At 56.3% G+C, this 27,550-nt stretch overlaps 2 protein-coding genes across 16 annotated transcripts; one reads left to right on the forward strand and one right to left on the reverse strand.

Annotated features, from left to right (window-relative positions):
- Positions 1–405: 405 nt before the first annotated feature.
- On the forward strand, positions 406–27,549 carry LOC112913899 (gametogenetin-binding protein 1-like). 7 transcript variants are annotated; one of them, XM_072730116.1, is made up of 7 exons: positions 4,365–4,476; positions 6,650–6,687; positions 11,040–11,135; positions 11,354–11,501; positions 12,382–12,541; positions 13,757–13,904; positions 14,144–17,129. In XM_072730116.1, the coding sequence occupies exons 1-5, from the start codon at positions 4,410–4,412 to the stop codon at positions 12,432–12,434; spliced, it is 402 nt and encodes a 133-aa protein (XP_072586217.1). In that variant the 5' UTR covers positions 4,365–4,409; the 3' UTR covers positions 12,435–12,541; positions 13,757–13,904; positions 14,144–17,129. The 7 variants fall into 7 exon arrangements, 5 of the variants coding, with proteins under 5 accessions (XP_072586206.1, XP_072586217.1, XP_072586209.1 ...); XM_072730105.1 differs by lacking the exons at positions 12,382–12,541; positions 13,757–13,904; positions 14,144–17,129 and adding exons at positions 582–598; positions 24,073–24,816 and having other exon boundaries at positions 4,367–4,476; XM_072730108.1 differs by lacking the exons at positions 12,382–12,541; positions 13,757–13,904; positions 14,144–17,129 and adding exons at positions 24,073–24,289; positions 27,285–27,549.
- Positions 1,576–8,468, reverse strand: BAK1 (BCL2 antagonist/killer 1). 9 transcript variants are annotated; one of them, XM_072730040.1, is made up of 9 exons: positions 8,080–8,302; positions 6,633–6,708; positions 6,214–6,274; positions 5,961–6,061; positions 4,820–4,955; positions 4,314–4,457; positions 3,037–3,217; positions 2,828–2,908; positions 1,576–1,703 (listed from the first exon to the last, which is right to left on the reverse strand). In XM_072730040.1, the coding sequence occupies exons 4-9, from the start codon at positions 6,028–6,030 to the stop codon at positions 1,584–1,586; spliced, it is 732 nt and encodes a 243-aa protein (XP_072586141.1). In that variant the 5' UTR covers positions 6,031–6,061; positions 6,214–6,274; positions 6,633–6,708; positions 8,080–8,302; the 3' UTR covers positions 1,576–1,583. The 9 variants fall into 9 exon arrangements, with proteins under 9 accessions (XP_072586141.1, XP_072586149.1, XP_025846530.1 ...); XM_072730048.1 differs by lacking the exon at positions 6,214–6,274; XM_025990745.2 differs by lacking the exons at positions 6,214–6,274; positions 6,633–6,708 and having other exon boundaries at positions 8,080–8,468.
- Position 27,550: the final 1 nt, after the last annotated feature.

Below are 27,550 nucleotides of genomic sequence, written 5' to 3' on the forward strand. Positions count from 1 at the left end.
TCTCTGCCTTTCTCTGTGCCTCTCAACTTCTCACACCTCTGTTTCTGGCAGTCCCGGAATGCGCTGAGATTTCGGTTTTGGAAACTTCATCCAGGCAGAACAAAGGGCGGAGTAGTGGGGGTCGGGGTAGACTCAGGCCAAACATTTTGGGGCTCCCCACGCCTTCAGGATGGAGTTCCAACTCTTCCCTTACAGGGGCAGAGAAAGCCACAGCCCTGCCGCTGCCCGCCCGCCTTTCTTCCAGCTGTAGAAACGCCCTCAAGCGGCTCTCAAAACCCGGCGGGGCCGGCGGGGCCGGGGCACCCGGAGGCCCCGCCCACCAGAGGGCACGCTGGCGTGCTTGGGGCGGCAGCGGCCATCTTGGATCCTGGCAGCCCGCCCACCTTCGCGGTCTCCGCCTTCCTGGGGCGGTGGCGCCGCGGCTGCGCGCGGGTGGACGGAGGCGAGTCGCCACCCCGCCCCTCTTGAGCCTTTGGCGGTCTTGTGCTGGAGACCAACGGCCTCGTCCCCACCTGGCCGGCCTCTACGTAAAACTTCGAGCCAGTATCGCGGTGGCAAGTGCCGGCTCCTGCCCCTTCTACCTGGTGACTCTGGGCAGGTACCTCAGTTTCCTTTATCTGTAAAGTTGGAGTTTAAGCCTCAGCCTCACCTCCCAACCCCTCAGGTCACTGATTCTAATACTTACTGATTGGGCGTGTATGATAAATTCCCAGCACAAGGCCTGGCATGGAGTGTGTTCCCTGTAGGTCGTCTAGATTGCAGGGTGCCTTGTAGCCACCACTGTGGGGAACAGGCGGGGGATCGCCACGAGGGCAGTGTGTAGTGGACTTTGGTAAGACCCGAGTCCAAAGGGAGCGGGGACTGCAAGATGCCCTCAAGCAGTGAAGGCGAAGCCCCTAAGCCCTTTAGGACTTGCATGTGACCATTTTGGAAGGGTGTCAGAAACACAGACCGGGATGCCCAGGACTGGAAAGACTTAGTAGGAACATTTGAACGCCCCCGTGCTTGTTATTTTTATCACCCCTCGTTGCCTGCCCATAGGGACTGGGATGCAGCACAAAATTCCTGGAACGAAAAGCCGTGTGTGTGTGTGTGTGTGTGTGTGTGTGTGTGTGTGTGTGTTTATGTGTGCTAGTTGTGGGGGACATGGGGAAGAGGGGACTGAGACAGTGTCCCAGGGAGAGCCAGTTGTGAGGGAGAAGGGCCTTTTGGGCCAGGATGGATAGTGGCCCCCGGGAGAGGCATTCAAATCAGGCCTGGCGGAGGCCTCTAGGAGTCCCCAGACATGCAACTGCCCTACCAGGTCCACAGGCAGAGCCCAGCACCCTAATTTCCTAAGGGGTGGGAAACTTGCCTGGGACACAAGAGATGAGGGAGGTGCCTGGGGAGGGACCAAGGCCTTGTAGGGAGCTAGGGCCTGGGAGAATCATACCCAGCCTTCTACAGGTTTGTGGAGGCCTAATAATGAGCTCTAATTCCGTAATAACGGGGGTGAATGCCAGGCATGCCTGGGTTCTCCTAGTCCAGCCTGGTGGAGTTAGGGGTAGCAGAGGATACAGAAATTAGCATATGGAATCAGGGGATTACAGTTTATTTTCAGACACACTCAGAGGGTGGGGGCTGGTCAGCGGGCTCCATCTGCATCCGCTCCCTGCATTTGGCTTAATCATGAACTTCTCTCTCCTTTCCCCCAGACCTGTAGGCTGTGCAAGATAGACAAGGTATTTCCACCTCCACTCACAGAAGGGGCTTAGGCAGGTGAGGAGTGTGAAAAGTGGGGGGTTGGAGGGTCGAGTTCAAGTATTCAGTTTTTCCATCCACACCCCCAGATTACACTGTGCCCAGGCCACAAGGGAGGATCCCAACCCTGGGGTTCCTAGTGACATTAACAGCCCTTTTCTCACTCAGAAACCTCCAGATGAGCTCCTTACCCTCTTTCCCTGACAATAGCAAACCAGTTCTAAACTCTACAGTCTGGGCAAGAAGGGGACCTCAGCACTCCACTTATCCAAGACCCCTCCTTCCTTGTTTGAAGTGATAGGGCCAGGGTGGGCTTCACTTGTAGTGAATAGGTCGGGTTTAAATGGTAATAGGTGAGAGGAAGGAAGAACACTGAGAATCTCAGGAGGCAGACTTAGGGGGTACTGATGAAGTTGTGACAGCTCTGGTCTGTACCCCCACGCCATCCTCATCCCACCCAGACCCAGAATCCCTGAGAGTCTGCTGCAAAGGCAGTATGAGGTGGGAGCAGTGGGAGAGCAGGGGGGAGAGCTTAGGAAGGGCCAGGACTGGGCTCCAGGCCCAGTAGTCACGCTCTGACCTTCTAGAACAGCTGAGTCCTACGGAATATAGAGTGGCCTACTAACCCCCCACACCTCAGACATCCTGGCTTAGACAGAGTGGTGGGTATGGTGGGGAGGGTCCTTCCAAGGGCATTATAAAAAAGCTATAACTATTAAAAATTTGGGGGAAAGTGACTCTCAGCCTCTTGCTTCCCCAAGTTGTCAGTCTCCCCAGTACCCAGAGACAGGGTGGAGAGAGCCCCAGAGAGCTGAGGAAGAAGGATACAGCCTGTCTCTGACAGGATGGGGCCCAGAGAGGGGGCCCATTAGCACCATGCAATGTTGGGGCACCCCTGGCAGCCTGACTGACCCTGGGCTGGGGCCCTCTCAAACTGGAGTGCCCACTTGCTAAAGCTTCTGTAATCTTGAGGAGGGCCCCTGCTGGGGAGGGGGTGAGGGAGAAGGCTTGGCTGAAGTCCAGGCAGAGGTGTCAGCTAGGACCCAAAGGGCCCCTCTGGGAGTCATGATTTGAAGAATCTTCGTACCACAAACTGGCCCAACAGAACCACAGACAGCACTATCAGCACGTTCAGGATGGGGCCGTTTCCCAAGTTCAGGGCTGCCACCTGCCAGGAGAGACAGAGTGGTCACAGTGGGGCTGATGGAAAATATAGGCACTCCAGGGCTGGGGCAGAGCTGGGAGAGAGAGGCGTCCCAATAGCAGGGAGGAGATCGCCAGTGCTTGGGCACCTACCCAGCCACCCCTCTGCGCGATCCACCGGGCAATGCAATGATGCAGCATGAAGTCGGCCACGAAGCGGGTCACCTGGCCCAGGAAGCCAGTCAGGCCACGTTGGTAGACATGCAGGGCCAGGCGGTAGCCAAAGCCCAGGAGAGCCACCACTCGGCCCCAGTTGATGCCGCTCTCAAATAGGCTGCAGACAGAATGGTGATACTGTCAGTGGAGACCCCCGGAGGGCCCGCGGCCTGCTCTTCCTCTCCCACCATCTGGTACCCACCCGCCCTGCTCCCAGCTGGAAAGCAAAATGGCTTAGCTGTGAATCAGGGTGGCAGAGGCTGCCCCAGTCTGGCCTCAGTTTGGGAAGAGCCTGCATCTCTGTGAAAGGAGAAAAACTCAGAGGGCAGAGGAGCAGGGCGCTGCTGCTGGATTGTGCCCCCAGTGCCCTGGGGAGCATAGAGGGGCAGAGAGCAGGAAGGGCAGAGCAAGCAGACGGAGGCAGCGGGGAGATTACCTGTGGGTGTTGCTGCTGGCCTGGCAGCCCGAGAGACAGCAGAGAGAGAAGGACAAAGAGGAAGTTAGGATAGGTCCTGGAATCCGAGAGGGGCAGGTGTGGCTTTGAAGGACGGGGCAGGATGTTCCAGCTCTGAGCACTAACCCTAAATCTACACCTACCCCTACCTTCACCGCAGCGTCAGTCACCTTGAGGCTGACTCCTAACCCAGATCTCACAATAGATGACACCAGTAAGTACAGCCACTGTTCTAAGCCTACTTCCTCTATTTTATAGACACGGCGTCTGAGGGCCAGAGGGTTTCACAAAGCCCGTAAGTGGCAAAGCTGAGATTTGACCCAGGCATGTGGTCTCACTAACTACAGCAGACTGCCTCTCAGACACCAGATGGTAGTAAAGGGGAAGTCATTTCCAGGACACAAGCAGCCTGTCTTTGGTAGGGAATATGATTCCAAACTGGAAGGACAGCTGTGTCTCGGCGAGGCTGGGAAGCTCTGGGGACATCCTGATCCTGGGCACTTCTCGAGTCCTGATCTATCCCGTCAAGTCCTCGGTGCCTCAGCTCACAGGAGCTGTGAGCTTATACACTGAAGATGACGAGTCTGGGCCCAGAGAGAGAGAGAGAGACAGGGGCCCAACACCATGCGTGAGCTAACAGCAGGTACGGGAATGGCACAGGTGTCTCTTGACACTGACAGAGAAGCGTGTCTCTTCCAACCCATGGGCAGGACACCGTGTGAAGGCGACAGCACAGTAGAGAGGCCAGGGCTGGGGCTACCTCGAGGCAATCTTGGTGAAGTACTCATAGGCATTCTCTGCTGTCGGCTGTAGGTGCTGCAGCATGGCCTGGAACTCCGAGTCATAGCGCTGGTTGATGTCGTCCCCAATGATAGCGAGCTGCCGACCCACCTGCCCCATGGTGCTGGAGGAATGGGAGCCAGGTAGGTGAGCACAGGACAGGCAAGGCTGGGGCCTGGGCTCACGGAGAAGGGGTTCCACCTAAGATGCCTCCGGCCTCGTGGACCCCTCCTTGGAGATTCCTAACCGTGTTCTCAGACCTGAGGGCCCAGCCTGGGGTCACAGGGCACACATGCTGCCATGAAGGGTGCAAGGTCCCAGATGGAGGTAGAAGCCCAAATGAAAAAGGCAATGATGGCAGAAGGACAGGAACCCCCGGACCCCCACCCAAGGCCTCCCCAGCTCCCTGACCTGCAGGGCATTGACCCCACACGAGCCTCCATCTCCCCGAAGATGTCCCAGAGGGCCTGGGGGGCTGTTGCTCACCTGCTAGGTTCTAAGGGCAAGGTGACCATTTCTGGGTCAGCTGGCACAGCCGCCCCCTCAGCCTCCTGCTCCTGCCGATGGCGGTAAAAAACATAGCTGCGGAAAACCTCCTCGGTGTCCCGGGCTACCTGCTCCTCTAAGGATCAAAGCCGGGAGTCAGGGAGGAAGGGCTGGACCAGGCAGCCCCGTGCTCTGTGGATGGGTCACCCTTCCTGAAGGCCCCAGCCGGCCTCCCCTGTGTCTTCCACGGAGGACAGTGCTAGCTGCTCCAGCCCTTCGTTAACAGCTAGCGATTTCTGTTTGGGATGAGCCTCCCAACAGCCTTGCAAAGTAGGTGAGCACCGGTGTACAGATGGGGAAGATGAGGCCTGCGGTGTTTACATACCTGCACGAGGTCACACAGAGCGAGCCACGGAGTAACCAGGGCCTAACCCAGGCATGTGGGATTTTTAGTGTGAGCTTAGTGTGCAATGGTACCTGGCCCTATGGCTCAAGAGTATGGAAGGCGAAATTTGAAATTGTAGCTTTTGGGCCCAGAAAAGTCACACAGGGACATAGTGACCGAGCGGAGCCCTGAGCCCGACACCCAGAGAGCAGTCTGTAGTGGGCTGGGGATGGCAGGCTTCCCTGATGGTCTCTTCCCTGAAGAGGGAAGAAGGGCAGCCATCTTACTTCCTCCCCAAAGTCATAACAATTGCTTTCGCCAGTTAGCACGCCTGACAGGGTGATAAGCCTAGGAACTTCCTTCTTTCTCTTACTGTAGGAATAGGAGAGCCACACCCCACTCTTCTCACCTCTCCACCCCTCCCTGCTCCTTTTTCCTTGGGATGGTGCTGTGCCCCACCTCACACTCACTCTGGGGGCTCTCCTAGCCCCTGCCCCCCCACGCCCCACCCTGCCCCCAGGCCCAGACTCCTCCCCACTCCCAGGGATTAACCTGGACTGTACTCCAGCTACTGAGGCCACCCACACCCACCTGCACTGCGTGGGGAGATGCTTTTCTCCTTTATCCCAGGTGAGTGAGTAGAGGGCAGGAAAGCCTGCCTATAAGTCCTGCCTGGCCCTGTCCACCTCTGCTCTCACCATCCTCTCCGACAGCCCTGGTGGTTATGGGATGGGTGAGGGGCAGAGAGACCCTTACCAGAAGTAGAAGACGGGGCAGCCTCTCCACACTCCCGCCTGGGAGGCCCTGGGCCTTGCCCGGATGCCATATTTCAGGTCCCAGTGGAGGACCGGGTCAGCCTATGGGGATGGGTGAGAAAAAGCAGAGATGGAGACAGGCTGGGGCTGTTGCGAGACATTCCCACAGCCCCACAGCCACAGAGAGAGGAGGAGGGGCCCCCACTCCTAGAAGACCCCATGGCCCTAGCTGTAGCCGCCTCTCATTTCACCACCTTGGGTCCCTGTGGAGTCTGCTGGCAGAATCAGAACTTCCTGAGCATTTCACTAGCAGTCCTTCAAGAGAGGGAGAAAGGCAGGGCAGTCAGGACTCACATCTAGGGACCCGGAGCCTGCAGCCAGGGCCCTGGGGAGGGGTGAGAGCAGCAGTGCCCTTGTGGCTCTCAAGTCATAATTCACCTCACTCCTGGGCAAATGAAGGGAGTTTTAGAGGCCGAGGGTTCTTTCCTTTGCTCCTGGGGCCTCTTGCACCCTACCTAGCACATGCTTACCACAGGATTGCCACCTTCTAGCCAATGACCCATGAAGGCTGTGCTTGAAGGGCCCACTTCCCCTTGGCCAGCCAGAGCATGCCTGATTTCCAACTCAGGCCTGTTAGCCACAAACATTTCCTAAGCACCTTCGCCTTACTTACTTCTCCCACTCCTCCAGGGGTGCCAGACACTGAAAATGTACATCCACTCAGCAAGGTAAGCATCAGCAGACCCATTCTACAGGGGGTGAAGTGAGGGACCAAGAAGTTAGGGAGGGGTCCAAGGGAGTCAGGTTGGTAATGGGAACCTCCAGGAGCTCATACCTTCAATTCTAACTTAAGATTGATTTTCCAGTTTGTGGGCCTCAGGGGGTACCCTTTCAAGGCGAGGGGACCTGTGTACAGCCCACTGCCCCAGCTCTCCCCATTCCTGCCTGCAGTGAGCTGAGGAAGCCTTCTCTGCGGCTCCCCCCGCCCACCCCCCCCACAGGTCCCCTACCACATACCTGCTCTCCTGTCCCCAGCCCCGTTTTCCTCTTTGCTCAGTGCTGGCCACAGCCCTGATCTGCTCTGTGAACCCTCGGCCAAGGGAGTGTTTCCTGGACGTGAGCTGTTTCACTTTCAATTTGCACCCCTTCATAGCCAACCACCCCCCAGGCTGCCTCTGTCAGCCTTTTGGGGAAGTGCTCCTCCTCCCACCCCTGGGGAAGGTGTAGTCCAACCCTGGGCCAAGCACTGCCACCTCCTCCTCCCCTCCTGGAGGACCTGAGAGCACCCTCCCCGCCTACCTCCTGCCTCTCAGGCCTGGGGCCATTTTTGAAAGTGCCCCAAGGCTGGGGCTCTCAGGAAGGGGTGTGGAGGGCTCTCCGCCTCAGCATTTACTGGGGGCAGGGGTAGGGAGAAGGTAGGGCCTCCCCTCCTCCAGCTCTGGGAGCCAGTGCAGATTGCTTGGCACACCCCCACCCCTGCTGCTCCTTCCGGAACAGGATGCCCTTCCCTCTCCCCTGTCCCCAAACAAAAGTGGCACCCCCGAGGACAGCCCGGCAGGAGGATGCTGACTGCACAACCAACTCCAACTGCCCCTAGCCCAGGGGCTCACTGCTGGGAAGTAGGAGGGGTGTCAGAGCAGCCTCCAGGGCCAGAGGCCTGTGCCATCCTGCCCTCATCCAATGGCCTGACTTCCTGGTAAGGGGAGTCCAGTGCTCTCCACTTGCTAGGCCTAGATGTTCCCTAGGGGGAGATGCCTGCTTGGGAGGCTCCTGGGGCAGAAAGAAGCACCATGTGAGTTCTCTCCCTGCCCTTGACCTTGGCTCTGACCTCCGATTCCCAACTCCACCTCCAACCCCCACTGCAAAAGGACCCGGTTCTTTGGTGCCCAGGGCCAGGGCAGGGTCAGGGGTGGGCAGGTGGGGGGGAAACTGTCTGAGGGGCAGCCAGAGGGAGCCCTGCCTGGATCGGCCCCCAGCAGGGGTTGGCTGCCCAGGCAAGCCTCCAGACCTACCCTCCCTGCCCGTCCCACCCCCCCCCCCCCCCCAACCTGGCTGCCTGCAGACCCCTGGGTCTGGGGCTGCTGAACGCTGGGAGGATGGGCAAGACCCTCCTACCTTACCTGCGGGACTCTAGCCCAGGCCTGGGATGGCTCACAGGGCCGAGGCCAAAGATCCTGAGAGGCCAGCAGCTGTTCCCCGGGGGCTGGGTGCCCAGGCCCAGCTTCCAGGAACAGGCGTCAGGAGAGTCCTGGAGTCTGGACGCAGCCTCAGCCTGTCACGGCGTGGCCCTAGTGCCTCGAGAAGCTGCGGTGATCCTAGAGGTGCCGGCTGCTCCGGCTCCGATCAGCTCCCCCTAGAGGAAGCTGCTGTGTGGCCGCCGGATGCGGATGCTGAGCCCCTGGCTTGGGGGTCGGTCTAGGCTCTCATGTGAGGGAGGCGCTCCACCCCCTACACTTGGCCCCGGTCAGGCAGTGTGGCTTCCCCTCTCCCACTCCTGATGCCCAGTCCTGGCCTTTGATCTTCACCCCCTTTCATCAATCAGTACCAATAAAAAAGCCAGGATGGCAGAGTTTCTTAAGCACCACAGTGTGCCTTGCACTTTAGCGAGGGACACTTATCCCTCTGAATCTTTTCAGTAACCCCTGGAAGTAGGTGCTGTCCACTACACCTGTTTTACAGATGAACAAACTGAGACTCAGCAGGTTTAAGGAACTCCCTAGGTCACTAAGCTGGGTTTATAATCAAGTCTGTGGGTGCTGTGGGGAATAATACCACTAAATTGAGATTCCGCGTGCAATTGAGATGTGTACCCAAGGCACCTTGGTGGTCTCCAGAGATTTGAAATCCTGAAGGTGACAGACAGGTAGACAGAGATGAAAACAGGGGTGTCTGGGTACCACCTGGGCACATGCCAGTGGATGCTGCGAGGAGAGAAAAGAGGAAGGGCAGATAGCATCTAGCTGTAGGGACTGGTTCTCAAGGGCAGGGGCAGCCCTGACCAGGGAAGGACAAGCCAGGTAGAGAGGGGTGTGTACAGAGGCCCCAAGAGCTCCTGCCCCCTTCTCCGTCCAGATACCTCCAGCTTCCTCTACCAGCCCCCCCACCCCCCATGCCTCCTGGAGCCTACCCCAAATCCACTGCCTCATATCTCCTTCCCCTGCCTCATGACTCTTCCCTCTCTGCCCCCAACTAATCCCCCCCCACCATGTCTTCCTCCCAGCCTCCCCATCCCCCCCACCCTCCATCTGACCTTTGCCTTCTAGAACTCCTGGAAGTTTCCAACTGGAGGTTTTAATTTGGAAACTCCTCCTGTTCTTAAGCAGTTGGTGGAGGTGGCTGCTACGGCCCCTCCCTTGGAGTCAGGGTCCCTCAGGATGGAGACCCCAGCTTCAACCCCTCAATCCTGAATTTTGGGCCGCTCCTCCATGTTCTGCTTTTTCTGTAGCCTGGTGGGGAACAAGGGCAGCCTAAACAGCTCTGACAAGGGCCTGATGGGGAGTCAGGCATGCCCCTCACAAGAGCAAGATGCCACCCCCCTGATGATAAACTGCCAGGGAGGGGTGGGGAGGAAGGAGCTGAGGTCGCCCACCACACTGTCCTACACGCTCTCTGTGGCTTTGCCACAGCACAATTCCTTGGGGCTAGGGATGGGGGACACAGGGGCCCAGATCCCCACTCCCATGGAGGTCCTGAGGGTGGGGGCCCAGGGTGGAGAGGTGAAACCCATCCTGTCCAGGGGAAGCCAGAAGATGCTGGGCAGCCCATCGGAGAAGAAGGAAAGGGAAAAGAAAGAGAAGGCAATAGGGGAGGCCTCCAGAGATACAAGGACCTCAGACAAGTGAGGGACTGAGCTGTGGGGGGCAGGTAGGGGCCTTGGATGGGGGAACTGGGGCAAGATATGGGGCTGAGATGGGAGGACCCATATTGAGGAGGGTCCAGGAATATAGGTCTTCAGATGGATAGAGGACTGGAGTAAGGCCCTCACCTGGGTGCAGAAGGGACAGATATATCGAGGATAGGAGGGAACCTGAGGGGCTTGGGGACCAGAGATGGGGTGAGTCTTCCCACAAGTCAGGGGTTGTGGGTGGAGGCACCAAAGATGAGAGAAGGACAGGCTGGGGATCGGGAGGGGCGAGTGCAAGGGTGAGCCAGGCTGCCATGGCTTCCCAGATCCTTCCTGGTCCCCACTCTACCCTACCTTCCCTCCCCATTCTCTCCCTCCTGGTCCCCACTCCCATGGGGACCTGGCATCACTCCCTGTGAGGAAGAGGGCCCACCTCCTCTTCTGTTCTCCACCTTCCTCCTCACTCTGCCTTCAAGGAGGGATACCCCCCTGTACGGTGAAGACCCTAGAGGGCCAAGCAGGGATCTGTTGGAGGTGGGAGGCGGGAGGGGCTTGAGCAGGGCCCATGGGAGGGCCTTAGGAGTTTGGGGGGTTTAAGGAAGCCTTTGTCACATCTCTGGCTCCACCTGCCACCCCCATCTGACTCTGCTTTGGGGTCAGGGGCCACTTTGTCCAAGCATTGGAGGTGGAACAAGCATGCCCATAGAGGGGTGTGGGGCCACTGGAGGTCTGCCCCAAGACTTTCATCAGGGAGGAGAAGGAGTGTCTGCTTGACGGTGAGTGTGGTGGCCATAGGCATCGAGACAGTGCCAGAAATAGGCCCTCTTCCTAAGACTCGTTAGGGGTGTGGGGCCTGGAATGGAAGGACAAGGGATAGGTATGAGGGAAGGAGGGGAGGGAGGGGGGCAGGCTGCCTGGATTTGAATCCCTTCTGGTGCACTATGCCAAGCTGTGGGATGGGGGCAAGTTGCTCAACCATTCTGTGCCTCAGTTTCCTTACCTACAGAATGAGAATGAAGCAGTATCTACCTCAGGGGGCAGGTGCAAGGAGTCAGTGAGATGCTCTTTGGAAAGTGCTTAGTGCTATGCCTGGCACATAGGAGTTGTTTGCTAAGAAAACGGGGCACCTCACCCTCACTTGAGCCTGCTTGGTGTGTCCCCATCCTGCTGGGCCCAACTAGGCCTGGGCTTACCCTTCGTTCCTGTCAGCCTCTCAGTTACACTGCTCCTTCACAGGAGACCTCAGGCTGGCCTCTTCGAAGGTCGGGGCAACTCCTTGGAACTGACTCCTCACCTTGTACAAGCAGCTTCAGAAATCAGCCATGGCCAAAGGTCTGTGGGACTAGGCTGGGGCAATAGAGGGGGTGAAGCCTGGGTCGGGGCCCCAACCCACATGTTGTGAGGCCCCGGGATTTGTGGCTTGGCCAGACCCCTCTCAGCCCTTGGGGAGCTGTTCCCTCCTGCCTTTTGTTTTATCTGGGGGTGGGGGCGGGGCTGCAGGCTTGGGTTCTTTTCCTCCTCACCTGTTCAGCAACCAGGCATACCCTCAGTTTCCTCTCAAGGAAAGCTTGTCTGATGAGGAGAAAGGCAAGGAAGAGGAAATGGAGGAAGATGACAGCTCCTTCAAGCTCTGTGTCCCAGGCATTGTCCCCCTGCAGTCACCGCTGCCTAAGACTTTTAGATCAACAGATACAGTGGGTAAGTGCAGCGTGCAACCTGCCCTCAGGCCCAGAGGGCTCCCCTTCCACGGAGGCTCATGGGTGTGATACCAGTTCTTACCACCAGGTGGGACCAGAGGACCTAAGATGACTACTGGAGCCGGGTTGGCGGGGCCTGAGTCATGCTTAGTCTGGCTAGAGTCCTTTCTCAGCATTTGGGAGGCAGTGAAGTGGGGACTGTGACTGGGGCTTGCGCTCCAGGAGCATCACCCTTTCTGAGCCCAGAATTCTAACTTGTTTGGTGCCCCTTGCTGCCCAGACACAGTGAGCAAGGATGGGAATAGCTTAACATGATAGCATAACGTGATCATTGCTGTCGTTTACATAGCCATTATTACTATGGGCCAGACCCTCTTCTGAACGCTTTTCATGAAATACCATATCACAACCCCGAGGTAGGTCCGATTATAATATCTACTTCATAGTGAGGAAGCAGAAGCACAGATAGGTTAAGTAACACAGACTTGTCCAAGGTCACACAGCTAGTAAGTGGCAGAGCTGGGATTTGAACCAGGGGAGTTTGGGTAGTTCCAGATCCTTGTTCTTGAGTCTACAGCTGGTGGAAAGTGGGGGCAGGTGTTTGTCTCTGGCATGCTCTCCCCAGGAGGTGAGGAAACTCACACTCATGCATGTAGGAGGGAGCTCATGGCCAGTGAGCTTCCAGGGGGAAGTCAGGGAGGTGGGGAGGAGCTGTGTGGCTGGCTCCAGGTAATGGAGGTGTAGGGGCTGGGGTTGGAGATGACCAGGGATTGCACAGGGCTGGGATGAGGTCTGGAGAGTCGGAGCCGCCTTTTCTTTCATCCCCAGCAGGTTTCTCCACCCTCTCCTGCCTGTCCCATGCCCATCTCTCTGATTCTCAGGTTTCGTGGAGTCGGAGTTAAAGAAGCTTCTGATAGTTCAACAGGAGTCCTAAGACTCTGGTCTCTGGAAGGTCTCTGGAAGAGGGGCAGCCATGAGGGCCGAGAGCTGCTGACCCAGCCAGAGATCACCCTGGAGGAGGCGGGCATTGTGGATGGCCAGGTACTTCTGGCCTGTCCCAACCACCACTCCTCTGCCTGAGGCCATTGGAGAAAGTAGGGCCTCCTACCTCCATAGGCCCCTGGCCCTGGCCTCAACCTCCCAGGGCCTAGATAGGGAAGGCATGATTCCCTCTTGGTAGTATTTCTGAGGGTAGGAGCCTGACCCCCGGTGCACATACACTTGCCCAGCAGTCTCTCCATCTCTTACTTGACCCCATTATGTTGCTCTTTTCCTGCTTTCTCTCCCAATCCCCCCATGCTTCCTCCCATAATCGCTCATCGGTTACCCATCTGTGTCGCACCATGGCCCACTCACTGCCCACCCTCCTTGACATCAGCCTTCAAGGTCAGGCCTGTCCCAGCTTCTCTGAGCACACACAGGTGGATCTGTTATTGAAAGAAGTATTGATGTGCTTTTTGAATTAATTTTCATTCATTCATCAACTCATTCTTTCATTCCGTGGACATTTGGCCCGGATAGCCTCTATAGTTTCCTTTTGTAGGAAAATGAAGGAAAGAGTGTAGGATTCAGAGGCCAAAGGCTTAGGTGAAGCCTTGTTTTGGCATGGATTTTCTCTGTGCTTTGGATGTGGGCTGTGGCATCTTTACTTGTAAAGGGAGACTGACTGGTGGGAGGATCAGATGGCACTTGATCTTAGCCAAATGGCCAAGAAGTGAGTGAAGGATCAAACATGATGAAGGGGGGTGCTTGCCATTGCCAAGGGCACTCTGGTGTTAGGGATGTGACTTTCCCCTTTGGGGGAGTGAATACCAGGAATGCCTGTCCCCATCCCCTGGGCACTGAGGGGCAGCCTTCTCATTGTCCTGAGTCACAATGTTCCTTTGTGCTCTAGGGAACTAGGCTGTGCACCCCATCCTAGACTACAGAGGGTGGTCAGCTCTGGCAGGGCCCCTTGCTTTTGCCTTTTCACGCTAAAGGGATCTTTAGTCACCCTTCCCGCCCTCTTCTCACCCCTATCCTCTCCAGAACCATCCTTGAGTCAGTCTGCCCCTGTCCCAGGGGTACGGGTCATGGTCCTGGGGTAGCCTGAGCAGTATTGGAGGCCTGTAGGGAGTTTCCGGGTTGTGGCAGGTCGGGGCCCAGCCCAGTCCTCACTTGGGGGACAGAGCTGCCTCAGGAATGTCTTCCTTCTATGGGTGTTTCAAGGGTCCTGTCCTCATCACCACTCCCTACTCTCTCCTTATCTGCCCTCAGGGACACCAAGCTGAGGGGGAAGGAAGCCACCCACCAGCCTTTGGGGAAATGCTGGGGACCTAGGGGAGGGGCGCTGAGGCAGCTGAAACACCACTCTAGGCTGGAGGGAAGGGTGCAGAGTCCCGTTGGTGTGGTATCCAGGACAGAGGTGAGGGAAGGGAGGGTTTGGCTGGGGTGCCTGACTCCTGGGGCTCCAAGGGCCACCTCCCCCATCAAGTTGGAGGGAGAAGGATCCCTCATTTAGTGGGAGGGAGGTGGACTGGGCTGGCTGTGGGGAGATGGGGGAGGGTCTGGCATGGCCTCAGGGTGCTTATCTCTGGGGGTACAGAGCAGGAAGGGAGAGCCCACGGAGCTGATGCCTCTTTCTTCACCCATTTCTAACCCTAGCACTTGCTCCTGGAGGAGATGGACGAGATGGGAAACTGGCCCCCAGAGTGAAGCTGGTGTTGGGCCGAGTCTGCTTGCTCCCAGGTCCCTTCAGCCCCAGTAGAAGTTTAGTGTCTCTCATGAGGGCACACCTGAGGTGCCCCTGGGGCCAAGGGGTCTTAAGATCAATGGTATTCATGCGTCTGCGGGGTGGGATGCCCAGCAGTGTCTCCACCCACCAGACTCAGGCCTGTGCTATTATTAATAAAATGCTCTTTGACTTTGGCCTCCTTGGCTATCTCTGGAGCTCACTCCTCATCCTCAGGCTAGGTGCCAGCTCAGTTTACCCAGGATCTCAGTCTAGCCCTCAGTGTGTCAGCCCTAACCACAGAGCCCTGGGTTCTAGTGGAGGGGCTGCAGTGGGGCATCTAAGCTGCAGGGTCAGAGGCTTGGTGTACCTGCCTGGGTGGTCCAGAATGCCAGGGTAGCCCCTGTGACCACAGGGCCAGACCCTGTGAGTGGGAGCATCCCTGACTTCCCTCCCTCCAAAGTTCCCAAGCCAGGCAGGCGGCCTCATGGGGAAGATCCGGGAATTCTGCAGCAGGAAGTTCCTGCCCAGCTACCACAGGGACAAAGCCAGGAAAGCAGCCTTGGGGTCATGGGGAGCTGCTTAGAGACTGGGCTGGGGGCAGGTAAGGGGTCCCCGGGAGTGACACAGGAGGGCCGCTGCTATAGGGGTGGGGGCTGGGCCCCATCCTGCTGCCCCTGGTTACAGCCCCTCTATGCCATGCTCAGTGCTAGGTGCCTGAGGGGATCTTGGCCAGAGGGAGGTCCAGACCCAAATCTTCATCCCAGAAGCAAGGATAGGCTTGAGTTGGGGGAAATGCTGTGCCCTTACTGGCCATGGAAGGGTGCACCTTCATACCTGGCTTTTCAGGGATGCAGTGGGAGGGAGGGCCAGGCCCGGTTTGGACACCAGAAGGCGTTGTTTGCCTGGAATCCTTGACGCAGGCTGGTGGAAGGGCCCTTCTGACTGTATGTCCCCTGAGTCAGCCAGGAAGCAGCCTTGTGACAATATGACTCACCTGTGCCCTAATTATTTCGTCCCAGAGTGCTGGCTGTTGGGAAGGGTGGGGGCCTTAGACAGTGGCCTGTGGGGGTTCCTGGTTCCACCTGGGCCCTTTGATCACCCTCAGCACAGATGGAGCACTCCTCACGGACCCTGTCTGTGCCCTACCTCCATCCTCATAGGCCCCTGACCTTGTGCCAGGCCATGCCCAGGCTTGGAAGGGGAATCCAGGGCCCAGAGCACTGTAGGACAGAACGTCTGCTCCCCCATTGCCCTCTGGGTGGGACCAGCCAGTGGAGTGCACAGACAGCCCTACGTTGGGTTGGGGTAGGCTGGGTCCCCACTGGCAGCTCAGGCTCCTTGGCTGCCCCTGTGAGCCACGTCGTCACTCATAGGTCACCTCCGCTCCTGGGGAAGGAGCATCTCATCCTCAGCCCTATAGGAGTGTGGCTGCTGGGGAGGCAGGGGGCAGGAACCTTGATTTAGTATCAGAGGCTCTGAAATGATCACTCCCCTTTCTGCTTCTCCCTTTCCCTTTCTCTCAGTGAGGGTCATGCGACCTCCTGCCCCCCTACCTCCAGAGGGTTCCCATGAACTACAGAGAAGGTCTCTGAGGCTGGGAGGTATCCTGTGGAAGCAGGAAGAGGGTCTGCGCACTGATGCAGGCACAAGGGCCTCATCTCGGCCCCTTGAAGTCCTTGGCTGGCTTGTGTGGGTGGGATGACACTCGTGAGTGATGAAGGCAGGGGTAACATGACCTGGGGACCTGCTGTGGTGGAAGGCCCAGTGGGCAAGTGCGGAGGGCTGGACTCAGGCTCACGGCCACACGGAGAGAACCGGGCATTTCCCAGAGGCTTCCAGGGACTTCTGTAGCTGCATCTGTGGGTCAGATCTGTGGACTGGGTGGCACTGAAAGTGGCCCTCCTCCCCCGCAGGCACACAGCAGGGCTGGGCTGGGTCAAAGGCCAGAGGGCTCTGGAACCCAGCCAGGGTGCCTCTCTCTGATTCACTCCAGAGCACCAGTTGGGTTGGCAGTGGCCCTGGGCCGGCCTGTGGGTTTGAGGGGAGCCGTTATTTCGGAACTCACCCGGTCTCGGCTCCTTTTTGGGTTTCGTCTTCCCTCTGTTGTCTCTGCATGTGTGGCTCTGTTTCGTGCTCCTCCCACACACACCCCCCCTCATACTTCTCTTTCTGTGTTTCTATCTCTTTCTTACTGTATCTCTGGTGGGATAGAGGTAAGAAAAGCAGCCTGCGATTATTCTGAGGGCATTTTTGAAACCCAGAGGTGGCTGAAAGGAAGGTAGAGGCGAGTGATGGGGGGCGGGGAGACACAAATAGTCCCAGGGAAAAGTGGTCAGGGCCAAAGCTGGGCCTGCCTGGGGAGCCAGTGAGTCTCCCTGTGGGCCCCTGGGCAGGACCTCTGTGGAAGATGCTGCCTTGGGCCATATCTAGACTCACTGTTGGTCAGTCTTGCCTGTCCCCGGGCAAGGGAATGGCAAAACCACCTGTATTCTTTTCCAGGTGGGTGGTGAAAGGGAGAACAGAGAGACAGAGGGAAGAGACTCACTGGGTTGGAGCCCCAGCTGCAAGGCTGGCAAGCTCATGTGATCGCAGACAGGACCCATACCTCTCTGTCTCAGTTTCCACATCCATGACATGGGCAATTCATGGGGCTTCTCGGGTCAGCTATTCGGCATAGAACAAATATTTATCAAGCACCTACTATATCCCCTTCCTATTCTAGGCACTAGGGAATAGAGCAGAGAAGATGTACAGAACCTTTATTATTTTCTTTGAGGATTTATCGTATTGCTAGAAGGATAGACAATAAACAGAATACATCAGGGAGTGATAAGTACTATGAAGAAAGATGAGCTGGGTAATGGGATGCCATTTTAGATCAATGGGGTGGGAAAGGCAGCTCTGAGGAGATTTTGTGTTAGCAGGAACCTGGAGGAAGGGGGGGGGGGTGTTGGGGGAAGGGCATTACAGCAGAGGGAATAGCAAGTGCAGGTGCCCTGAGGCAGGAGCAGACTCCAGTGTGTTTGAAGAAGGGGAAGAAGGAGGGTGGGGGTGGGTGTCGGGGGTGGGGACAGGGAGTGAGGGAGAGGGAGTAATAGGTGAGGTCTGGAGGGAAGGGAGAGGACATGTATTTAGCCCATCTGAGTTTTTTCTGGGGATTATTTGAACACAGCGAGGAGTGACCTGATGTGGTTTACGGTTTCAGAGTCCTCCTTGGCTGCTGAGGGGGAATGAGACTGTAGAGGCAGGGACTGCAGCCTGCAGCAGGGAGGCTGCTGGAGTCGTGAGGCAGGTGGCCTCACTGCTGTAATTATTACAGGGGTACTGACTGGGGGCTGCTGTGGGGGGTCTCCCACCAGGGAGCGCCCCCTGGCCCGCACCTCTGTGCAGCAGTCAGCCAGGGGCTCCCCCAGGGCAACCTCCCAGCCCCGCCCCTGAGGGCAGAGAGGGGCACCCTGGGCTTGGAGCGGGAGAAGGCCCAGGAAGGCTAGCGGTAGGCTCCAGTCGTGTGTGGGCCACTGCAGTGCGAGGGCAGCACTGAGGTGCGAGGTGCGGCAAATGCAGCCTGGCCCCCTGCCCCCACCCCCAGGCCTCTCACAGGGGCAGAGCCCAGAGGCGGTCTGACTTAATTAATGGGGAGACGAGGATAAGACACCTCCCTGCTCACAGGAAATTCACAGTCGGGGGAGTGGGGTAACAGCAGACTCCTGCAATGAAAGCAGATGATGAGGTTCAGACAGTATGCCTGAGGGAGCCAGTCATATCAGCAGGGAGGAATCCAGAAGGCTTCAAGGAGGAGGCACCATTTGTGATTTGGACTAGCAGGGGGAGGGAGAATTCGATGGATGAAATAAGGGTTGGGGAGGGCATACCTGCCAGGAGAACCCTGTCCTGATGGGAAAGTGTCCAGTGGGCACCACATCCCTCTGTCCACCTCCCTGAGCCATCCCAGACGTCTCTCCTGGGCCTCCTGTTCTGTCCACCTGTTCGTATGTCATCCTTTGCTCCCTGCCATCAGTCCCTCTTCGCACGTGCTCTCTCCAGGCCTTTCCTGGAGCCCCAAATCACAGCCACAGCTTCCTGGGCCTCTCTAAGCTGCTGCCCCACCATGCCCAGGTCCTCCCTGCCCCTCCTCAATAAGCCCTGCCCATGTCATACAGCTCAGCTCCAGCACCTCTTCTCCTGGAGCACTCAAATCTCCCTGGCTCTGCATGAGCAGGAGCTGTCAGCTCACCTGCTCTTCCCTACCCTGGACAGATACACTGTGAGGACAGGATGGGTCCTGGGGGGCCTGGGCTCCCTGTCGGCAGTGTCTACAGTGTCCACTGTAGTGGTTGGCACACAATAGACTCAACACATGCTGCTAGACTGAGGGGGGAAGGGAGGGGAGGGGCTCAAGGCTATTGCTGGAAAGATAGACAGGAGCCAGATTGTATAGGACCACTAATACCATCCTAAATGGCTTGGTAAGATGTACTGTGGAGGGTGGAGGGGACAGGGGGCCGATTGGCCAATTTGGAGGCTCTCAAGTGTCCTAGTGAGAAGGGTGTGGGCCTGAGCTGGGACAGGGGCAGATGGGGTGGACAGGAGGACACTTAGGTAGTCGTTCTCAACCAAGGACATTCTTTCTGCTAGGAGCCATTTGGCACTGTCTGGAGACATTTTTGGTTTGTGACAAGTTAGGGGAGGGTGCTACTAACATTTAGTGTGTAGAGACCTCTCTAGCTCAGTTTCCTCAGCTTTAATAAAAGTCATTAGGAGGATTAAACAGGTTAATACATGTTTGGTGTTTAGAAAAGTGGCTGATACATACAATACACTATGTAACATGAGCTACTGTTATTTTAAAACATAAATCCTCTGTTCAGAGCTCCACACTGGTTCCCCATCAGTAAGTGTGAGCCAAAGTCCTTCCAAGGGTGATAAGGCCCCTCTTTATCCAGTTGCTGCTCCGTCTCTGACCCCCTCTCCTGCTGCCCTCTTTGCTCTGTGTGCTCTGCCCTCACCAGCTTCTTTGCTGTTCCTTGCAAACACTCCCCCCCGCCCCACTCCTACTTCAGGGCCTTTGCACTTGCTGTTCCCTCTGCTTTGGAGGCTCTGCCTTTAGGAATTTATGTGATTCATTTCCTTGCCTCTTTAAGGTCTTTGGCTGTCACCTTCTCAGGAGGGCTTCTTATCCACTGTATATGTTGTGGGGGGGAAGGCATTTATTCCCTTTCATTCCCTGCAACTGGCTCTGTCCTTGTGCTCCTGCCCTGCTTTTCTTCCAAGCACTTTTATCATCTAATGTAGCACCTATTTCATTTGTGTGTGTGTGTGCTTATTGTCTCTCAACTGGAACGTAAGCTTCATGAGGGCAGACATTGTTGCCTGTTTTGCTTGCTGCTGTGTCTACAGGGCCTCGAACTTTACTAGCACATTCCAAGTGTTCCTTAAATATTGCTTAAGTGAATGAATGGAGTGAGTGAGCGAGGGAAAAACTCCATCAGGAATCAGAGAGGTAGGAGACGAATGGAAAGAAGATAGAATGGTGCAGGGGAAGGGAGAGGCCAAGTGGACCTCTGAAAGGGAGGGGCCTGAGGCACGGAGCCTTGCTCATTTGCTCTCCCCAAGGCCCTCCATCCCTGTTTACAGGGATCTTCCTGCCTCTGCCAGCCAGGCCCTGAGTTGGGCACCCGCAGCCCAGGCAGATGGCCAGGCCTGAACAAAGTGTCCTTTTCCCTCTGATAAGCGGCCTCTTTCCAGGGGCATGCAGGGCAGGATGTGTCCTGCTGCTCAGGAAGTGCCTGAGGGTCTGGGTGGGCCTCTGGAGTGGGCATGAGGCCTAGGGCAGTAGTCCTTCTGCCTGGAGGCTGAGCAGAGAGGGTGGGGCCGCGGGGGGCTGACCCCAGCCTGCCATCAACTCCAGCAGACACCCACTCCTCCTTCACTCGGCAACTCTATTGAGAGCCTGTTGGAAATATGGCTGTGCAAGTCCCTGCCTTGGAGGGGATGAGGGAGACTGGGTGACAGGTTGCCACACCCTGCCAACCACACTGGCCTGCCTTGGCTGCTTTGCCTTGGGCTCCTGTGGTATGAGGTTGGACTGGAGGCCTAGATCAGCTCCAGGGACAGCGGGGACAGGTGGGGTACTGGAGAGGTGGCTCCCTTCTTTTTTTTTTTTTTAATTTTTATTTATTTATGATAGTCACAGAGAGAGAGAGAGAGGCAGAGACACAGGCAGAGGGAGAAGCAGGCTCCATGCACTGGGAGCCCGATGTGGGATTCGATCCCGGGTCCCCAGGATCGCGCCCTGGGCCAAAGGCAGGCGCCAAACCGCTGCGCCACCCAGGGATCCTGGTGGCTCCCTTCTTGACCTCAGGGCAAGGAGTGAAGACCATGCATTTCTCCAGGCCTGCCTGAGCCCCCAAGTCTTCCACTCCCAATCTGCAAATGTTTCCCTGTGCTGCCAGGAAACTGTCAATGTCTGATGATTAGCTGTTGCTAGCTTCTTGGGAGCCCTGAGCCCCAAGACCCCAGGACCAGAGCGCTAGCTCCTCCAACCCTCATGGACCTTTTTCTGGCTCAGCACACACTCTTGACTCAGCCCCTAACTCTTGAACCCCTCTCATCCTTGTGGTCCTGCCTCAGCTTCTCCACTGCGCTGGAAAGTCTGTGGCCTACAAGAGAGGAGTTTGGCTACGGCACAGTATCTTCTAGTGAGTGGAGTAACCCTCCCCTGTTCGGGCACACATGCCAGTGCTTGTACAAAGCAGGCACAGACTTAAATACCCCTTGGGCATAGGCATCCCCCCACATACCTCTACCAGTTGCCGACCCCCCCTGGGTGTAGGGCCTGAGGACTCCTTGGCCTTCCCTGTCATGGACAGGCAGGATGGGGCAGAGGCAGGTGCTGAGAGCCAAGCTCTGCACTCTGGGAGCCCCAGTCTTCAGATCTGTAGGATAGGGGCTGACTTAAGGCCTCTTGGTAACTCTCAGGCCTCTAACCGGTGAGGTCCCTGTTAGCGCAGGGAGAGACCCATTCTGCAATGTTACCTGTGGTAGTTTTTTTTAAATTAATTTTTATTTATTTATGATAGTCACACACACATACACACACAGAGAGAGAGAGAGAGAGGCAGAGACACAGGCAGAAGGAGAAGCAGGCTCCATGCACTGGGGGGAGCCCCACGTGGGACTCGATCCTGGGTCTCCAAGATCGCGCCCTGGGCCAAAGGCAGGTGCTAAACCGCTGCGCCACCCAGGGATCCCTACCTGTGGTAGTTTACTTTTTTTTTTTTTTTATGATAGTCACAGAGAGAGAGAGAGAGGCAGAGACACAGGCAGAGGGAGAATCAGGCTCCATGCACTGGGAGCCTGATGTGGGATTTGATCCCGGATCTCCAGGATCGTGCCCTGGGCCAAAGGCAGGCGCCAAACCGCTGCGCCACCCAGGGATCCCCTGTGGTAGTTTAGAAGCATGGTCCCAGTATCCTTTGGCACTCTTTCCAGGGAGGGGTGGGATCTATGTCCTTCTTCCCTTGAATCTGTGAGGGCTGTGGCTGCTTCCATCAGTAAAATACAATGGAGGTGATGCCGTGTGACTCTGGAAATGAAGTTATAGGGATGCCTGGGTGGCTCAGCGGTTAAGCATCTGCCTTCGGCTCAGGGTGTGACCCTGGGGTCCCAGGATCGAGTCCCATATTGAGCCTGCTTTTCCCTCTGCCTGTGTCTCTGCCTTTCTCTCTCTCTCTCTCTCTCTCTCTTTCTCTCTCTATGTGTGTGTCTCTCATGAATAAATAAAATCTTTAAAAATAATAATAAAATAAAAACTAAAAAAAATAAAAATAAAAAAAATAAAATAAAAACTATTTTAAAAAAAAGGAAGTGAAGTTATAAGAGCCTACGTAGGTTCCTCTTGCTTCTCTTAGGGTCTTGGTTTCCTCACCTTTCAGGTGGGCGGAACAGCAGTGCCCCTGCCATAGGGCCATTTGAAGAATCAGTGCATCGATAGAGACATGGAAGGACTATGGTAAGGTTCAGGAAATGCTCATTCTTATTGGCTCCGAATGAGAGCAGTGTGAGCTGCTAGGTGTGTCCTGGCTGGAGGTCTGAACAGGTTCTGGAGTCAGCCTGCCAGCTGCCACTCCCAGCACTCAAGCCCTTAGGGGAGGGAGCTGGAGAAGCCAAAGGAAGCTAATTAGTTTGGAACCCTTGAATCTGGATTTTTACTCGGGCAGCCTGGCATAGGCCTCTTTTAAAGAACTCCACAACCTCTGTCATCCCATCCTCGGCACCTTCCATTGCCCACAACCTGGAAGTCATCCCTGCTGTCTAATTTCTTTTCCTCCTGCTGTGCGTTTTGTCTGTTGGGACAAAGGGAGAGCTAATGAATCATGGTGGTTGGTGCTGGAGTCTGCAGGAATCAGAGCAGGTGCAGCCTCCGTGTGTCCCGCAGACTGTGGTACCCAGACAGAAGCCAACCTGGGCATGGAGGCCCACTTGGCTCAGAATGGAGGGAGCCAGGCCAGGCCCACTAGAAGTTGGAGTTGGAGGAAAGATTTAGAAGGAGGCTGGAGCCATAGGCCTTGGTAGAATCCCTGTCCCAATGGTAAGGGTCTCCTCCCAGCCACCACCGAGTTCTAGGCAGGGACTGTGAAGGCAAAGGAACTGCCCTCTGGTGGGCGTAACTCGTGGGTGAGCACATTCCCCTCCTGTCTGCACCCCTTCTGCAGAGGGTAGATTAAGCCGGCAAGCTCTGCGGGTCAGGCAGGCCTGAGTTTGGGTCCCAGCTCTGTCATTTATTAGCAGTGTGGCACTGAACAAGTCCCTTCGCTTCTCTGAGCTTTCCTTATCTGCAACATGGGGACACCTTACTAGTAGACAGCCCTCACCAACCTGTTAGATAGATGAGTTTCCACTCCCTGGGTAGTGTGGGGATGATCCATTAGCTGTTTGATTGCCTTTGAGTCTGCTCAGCTCTGCAAGCCTCAATTTTCTCATCTGTAAAATGGGGCAGGGATGAGGCTAGCCTAAGGGCACTAATGCAGCCATAGCACCACCTAGGGGCAGTGGTCAGCAATAGTTTCTGCTTCTGGCTCCTGTTCCAAGAGCTTGGAGAGAGCGCCTTCCTCTCAGTTCGCCCAGTCAATTCTAGAGGGCTGGCTGAGGTGCTGGGGGCCGCTCCTGGGTGTGCCTATGTTCAGAAAGAGGGCAGTGCCGACTAAAGAGGGAACTGCTGAGGCCCAGCTTGGCCCAAGACATGCTGCTCAGAGGTCTGCTCTGGGTCAGGTGCTGGGCAGGAGCTGGGTGCCATGACGACCGAGATGCTTAGGCCCTTGGGGAGCTGTCACCCTGCTGCCCCTGCAGAGTGGCCAGCAACACAGCACGGGACTCAGTAGGTATCTGTCAAACGGCTGGACGCAGCACTCCTCACCAGACTGCCCTGAAGGTCTGACGCTGGGCCTGTTCATGGCAGACCAGGAGGGCCCCTTCCAAAGAAAAGCCTGGCCAGCTTCAATGGCCCAGACCCAGAGGGCTCTGCAGCCCTGGGGCCCCAGGAAGGTAGCACCTTGCTCAACAGCTCAGGGTTCTTCTGTGCACCCTGGGACTGTTCTTGTGTCGGGGTAGGATTGGGGGCTGGCTTCGCCCGGCCTCTGTGAGGCTCCTCTCTTGGTCTTGGGCTGGAGAGGAAGAGAGCCCCAGGAGCTCCGTGGGGGTGTGGGAGGAAGAGGCTGATTGCTCAGCCCAGGAGTCCCTCCTCTCCCGCCCGCTGCTCTCCATCTGGCCGGCAGCCTCCCCCGCTGCCCCAGGACAAGGGCTCTAGTGTCTGCTTGGCTCCTGGGCAAACAGCAGGCCTTTCTCTCCTTCTCCCCTACAGAGTGCCTCAGCTGTGACCCTTCCCTGCCCCCTCAGAAGGGCATGGCTCACCCTTGCTGCAGGACCTCTTCCATATGATCCAGAAACAGAGGCTGGCAAAGCTGGCATAGGAGCAGATCCTGTTTGGTGGGCGAACCCCTAGATTTCAGCCATTCCCAGCTTTGGCCAAGCAGCCCAGGCAAGGAAGGGCCGGATCACAGGGCCCCAGCCCTGCCAAGGTGGGTGTGGGGCGTGGCTGGAGGCCAGGACCCAGCCCAGGTGGACTTGACATCATCCTCTCCGTCTCCTGCCAGACAAAGGCTGCTCCTGCCTGGCCCTGGCCCCAGGGAGATTTTCCATGCTGGTCCCCTTTTCTAGCAGGATCACTGAGATGATATCCTTCTTCTAAATGGCCTCCCTTTCAGCAGGTGAAGTGCAGAGGCCTGCGCAGCTTCCCCTCAAGGGGCAGGGCCCTTTCCCCCAAATCTGGAGAGAGGCAGAGTTGCCAGAAGCCTGCTCCTGTCTCGGGAGCTCCACTGTGCTGACCTGGATCCAAGGATGGGGTGACATCACAGTGACTGGGAACTGTAGTCAGCCTCCACTGTAACCTCCACCAGTCCCGACTCCCTCAGAATTCAGGGGCATTTGATGCTCAGTCCAGCCTCCTCCTGGCCAGTGGGTGAAGTGGGCACTCAAACAACTGATTGTTCAGTTGGGGAGGCCTCAGGCATGGTTTGTGGAGAGCTTGATAAAATCTTGTGCCTTATCAATGTTTCCTCCTTGGTCTCCTCTAAAACAAAATCCACCATTAGATTGTCATTCCTTTAGACCCACAAGCCTTTCTCTTTATGAAGATCACTCAGGACTATGCAAAGGCTACAGAGAATATTTGCTGACAATATTTGCTACAGAGAATATTTGCTGACAGAACTAAGGGCTTTACAAAGCAGTTCCTTACGCTAGACATTCAGCCCTGCCCTCCAGGTCCACTGTCCACTCTTCTCTGCTTACTCTCTGCCCTGGGAGGCTGACCTCTGTGGCCTGAAGTACTTAGACTCCCTCACCGTTTGAGCAATGAGAGGGCAAGGGAGGGCAGGAAGAGAGAGCGGTCCAGGTGTTTGTTCCATTGGCTACTTTTCAGGCTTAGAGTGGTCATGGCTCTACACAGTTGTTAGCTGCATGGCACTTTCCCATCATCCCCTCCTGGGGCAGGTTAACCTGCCCGCACCTCTGTGGGTGGCCCCATTCATGAACTTCTCTTCAGTCCCTCCTTGGGGATGTGTTGGCAGTTTCCTGCCAGGTTCTCACTACAACAATGTCAGATCCTTATTTTACACACGAGAACGCTGAGGGCCAGAGGGCCTGGGCAGCTTCTTTGTACCTGTTGGCAGGTGGTCAGGGCCAGGACTCCAGGGGTCTTGCCCCAGGACTTCTGCCTTTCGCTTCTGTTTGTGAAGGTGCCTGGGGAGAGGGTCACGCCTCGTTTGCCAGCACACCTCAGGGCAGAGGAGGAGGGAAGGCCTGGAGTAGGGCCCCCTGGTTTCAGGACTCCAGAGCCAGAGTGCCTCTCTCTCAAGAGATTAAAATTAGAAGGAATCATGCTTCCTTCTGGGACCAGAGGGAATCCCAGAAGATTCTTTTATCTCTCTCTTCACCAGCATGGGACCATGTGTTCAAGTTAGCTGGCCACATTTTTATAATCTGTTTCCTGTCTGGTCCCTTGCATGTGAAGGTGGTTAGCAATGTCTGAAATACACAGATATGGCATCAATGACGGGGTCGTGGGGGTGGGGTGAAAGCAAACAGAATAAGTATTGTTTCCTTTTAGGCTTCCTGGGAGGTTGAGTGTGTGAGTGTGTGTGAGGGTGTAGATGAGAGTGTAGGAGTGAGAGTGTGAGTGTGTGGGGGAGAGTGTGAGAGTTGGTGTGAGTGTGTGAGGGAGACTGTGAAAGTGTGAATGTGCGAGGGAAAGTGTATAAGTGTGTAGGAGAGCACGGGTGAGGAAGAATACATGAGTACATAAGGAAGAGTGTGAGTGTGAGAAGAAGAATGTGAGTTTGTGAGGGAGAGTGTGACTGTGGAATGTCTGAGTATGTGAGGAGGTTGTTGGTATGAATGTGTGAGGGAGAGTGTGTAAGAGGGTGTGTGTGAGAATGAGTGTGTGAGAAACAATGAGGGAGTGTGTGAAAGTGAATGCGTGAGGGGAAGTGTATAAGAGTGAGTAAGAGAGCATATATGAGGGAGAGTACATGAGTATATGAGGAAGAGTGTTGGTGTGAGAGTGAGGAGACTGTAAGTTTGTGAGGGAGAGTGTGTGACAGGAATGTGTGAATGTGTGAGGGAAAGTGTGTGACTTTGTGTGTGATGTGAGTGTTGGTGTGTGTGAATGTGTGAATGTGTGAGGGAGAGTGTGTGACTTTGTGTGTGATGTGAGTGTTGGTGTGTGTGAATGTGTGAATGTGTGAGGGAGAGTGTGTGACTTTGTGTGTGATGTGAGTGTTGGTGTGTGTGAATGTGTGAATGTGTGAGGGAGAGTGTGTGACTTTGTGTGTGATGTGAGTGTTGGTGTGTGTGAGGGAGAGTGTGAGTGGATGCTCCTGAGGCACCAGCCCTGGTGGTGGCTAAGTGGTTACTGTGGGCTGGGGTGCCAGCCCGGGGCAGCTTATGGCATGGGGAAGGAATTCTCTGGGAACCCCAGAGGGCCTGGGCTGGCACCCCACCCACCGCGGTGACGGCTGGGTGGTTGCTGCACTGAGTCAGCCCTCTGGCCTGGCTCCGCCCCTGCCCTCTTGCTGCCCTATCAGGAGAGAGGAGCTGAGGAAGCCCTTCAGAACTACCTGTTATTTGCTCCAAACCACAGGATGGCACAGCTAGCTAACATGGGGGTAGCATTCCCACCCCTCCCAACTGCAGTCATGGAGGGACAGAAAGAGGTTAAAGGACAGTCAGAGCCAAGGGTGAAACTTGGGAAGGGGATGTGAACTCTCTTTACAAGAAGTCACAGGCCCAGAGAGGTCTGTCTGTACCCTGTGCAAAGTCACAGGGGAGCTGGGAATGTGTCTCCAGGAGGCAGCTGAGGTGGGGGTGGGGACATACTGGTGAAGGAGGCCTAGGGTTCACAGCTGGTAGCCCCTCCTATGTCCAATTGTCCTCTGTCCCCCCACCCCCACCTCTTAGGTGAAACCATGAATCCAGGAAGAGGGTCTGAGGACCACCACCAGTTCTTTTTTACAGGCCCAGGATGGACAGAGAGTGGAGGTGGGCTTCCTGGAAGTCTTCCTGCTGGCTCTTGGAACTTGGGGGTGATGCTTTGAACATCTTTATTTCGGGGATCCCTGGGTGGCGCAGCGGTTTGGCGCCTGCCTTTGGCCCAGGGCGCGATCCTGGAGACCCGGGATCGAGTCCCACATCGGGCTCCCGGTGCATGGAGCCTGCTTCTCCCTCTGCCTGTGTCTCTGCCTCTCTCTCTCTCTCTCTCTCTCTCTCTCTCTCTATCATAA

This window comes from Vulpes vulpes, chromosome 1 (assembly GCF_048418805.1).
Source record: "Vulpes vulpes isolate BD-2025 chromosome 1, VulVul3, whole genome shotgun sequence".
Taxonomy (NCBI): Eukaryota; Metazoa; Chordata; class Mammalia; order Carnivora; family Canidae; genus Vulpes; species Vulpes vulpes.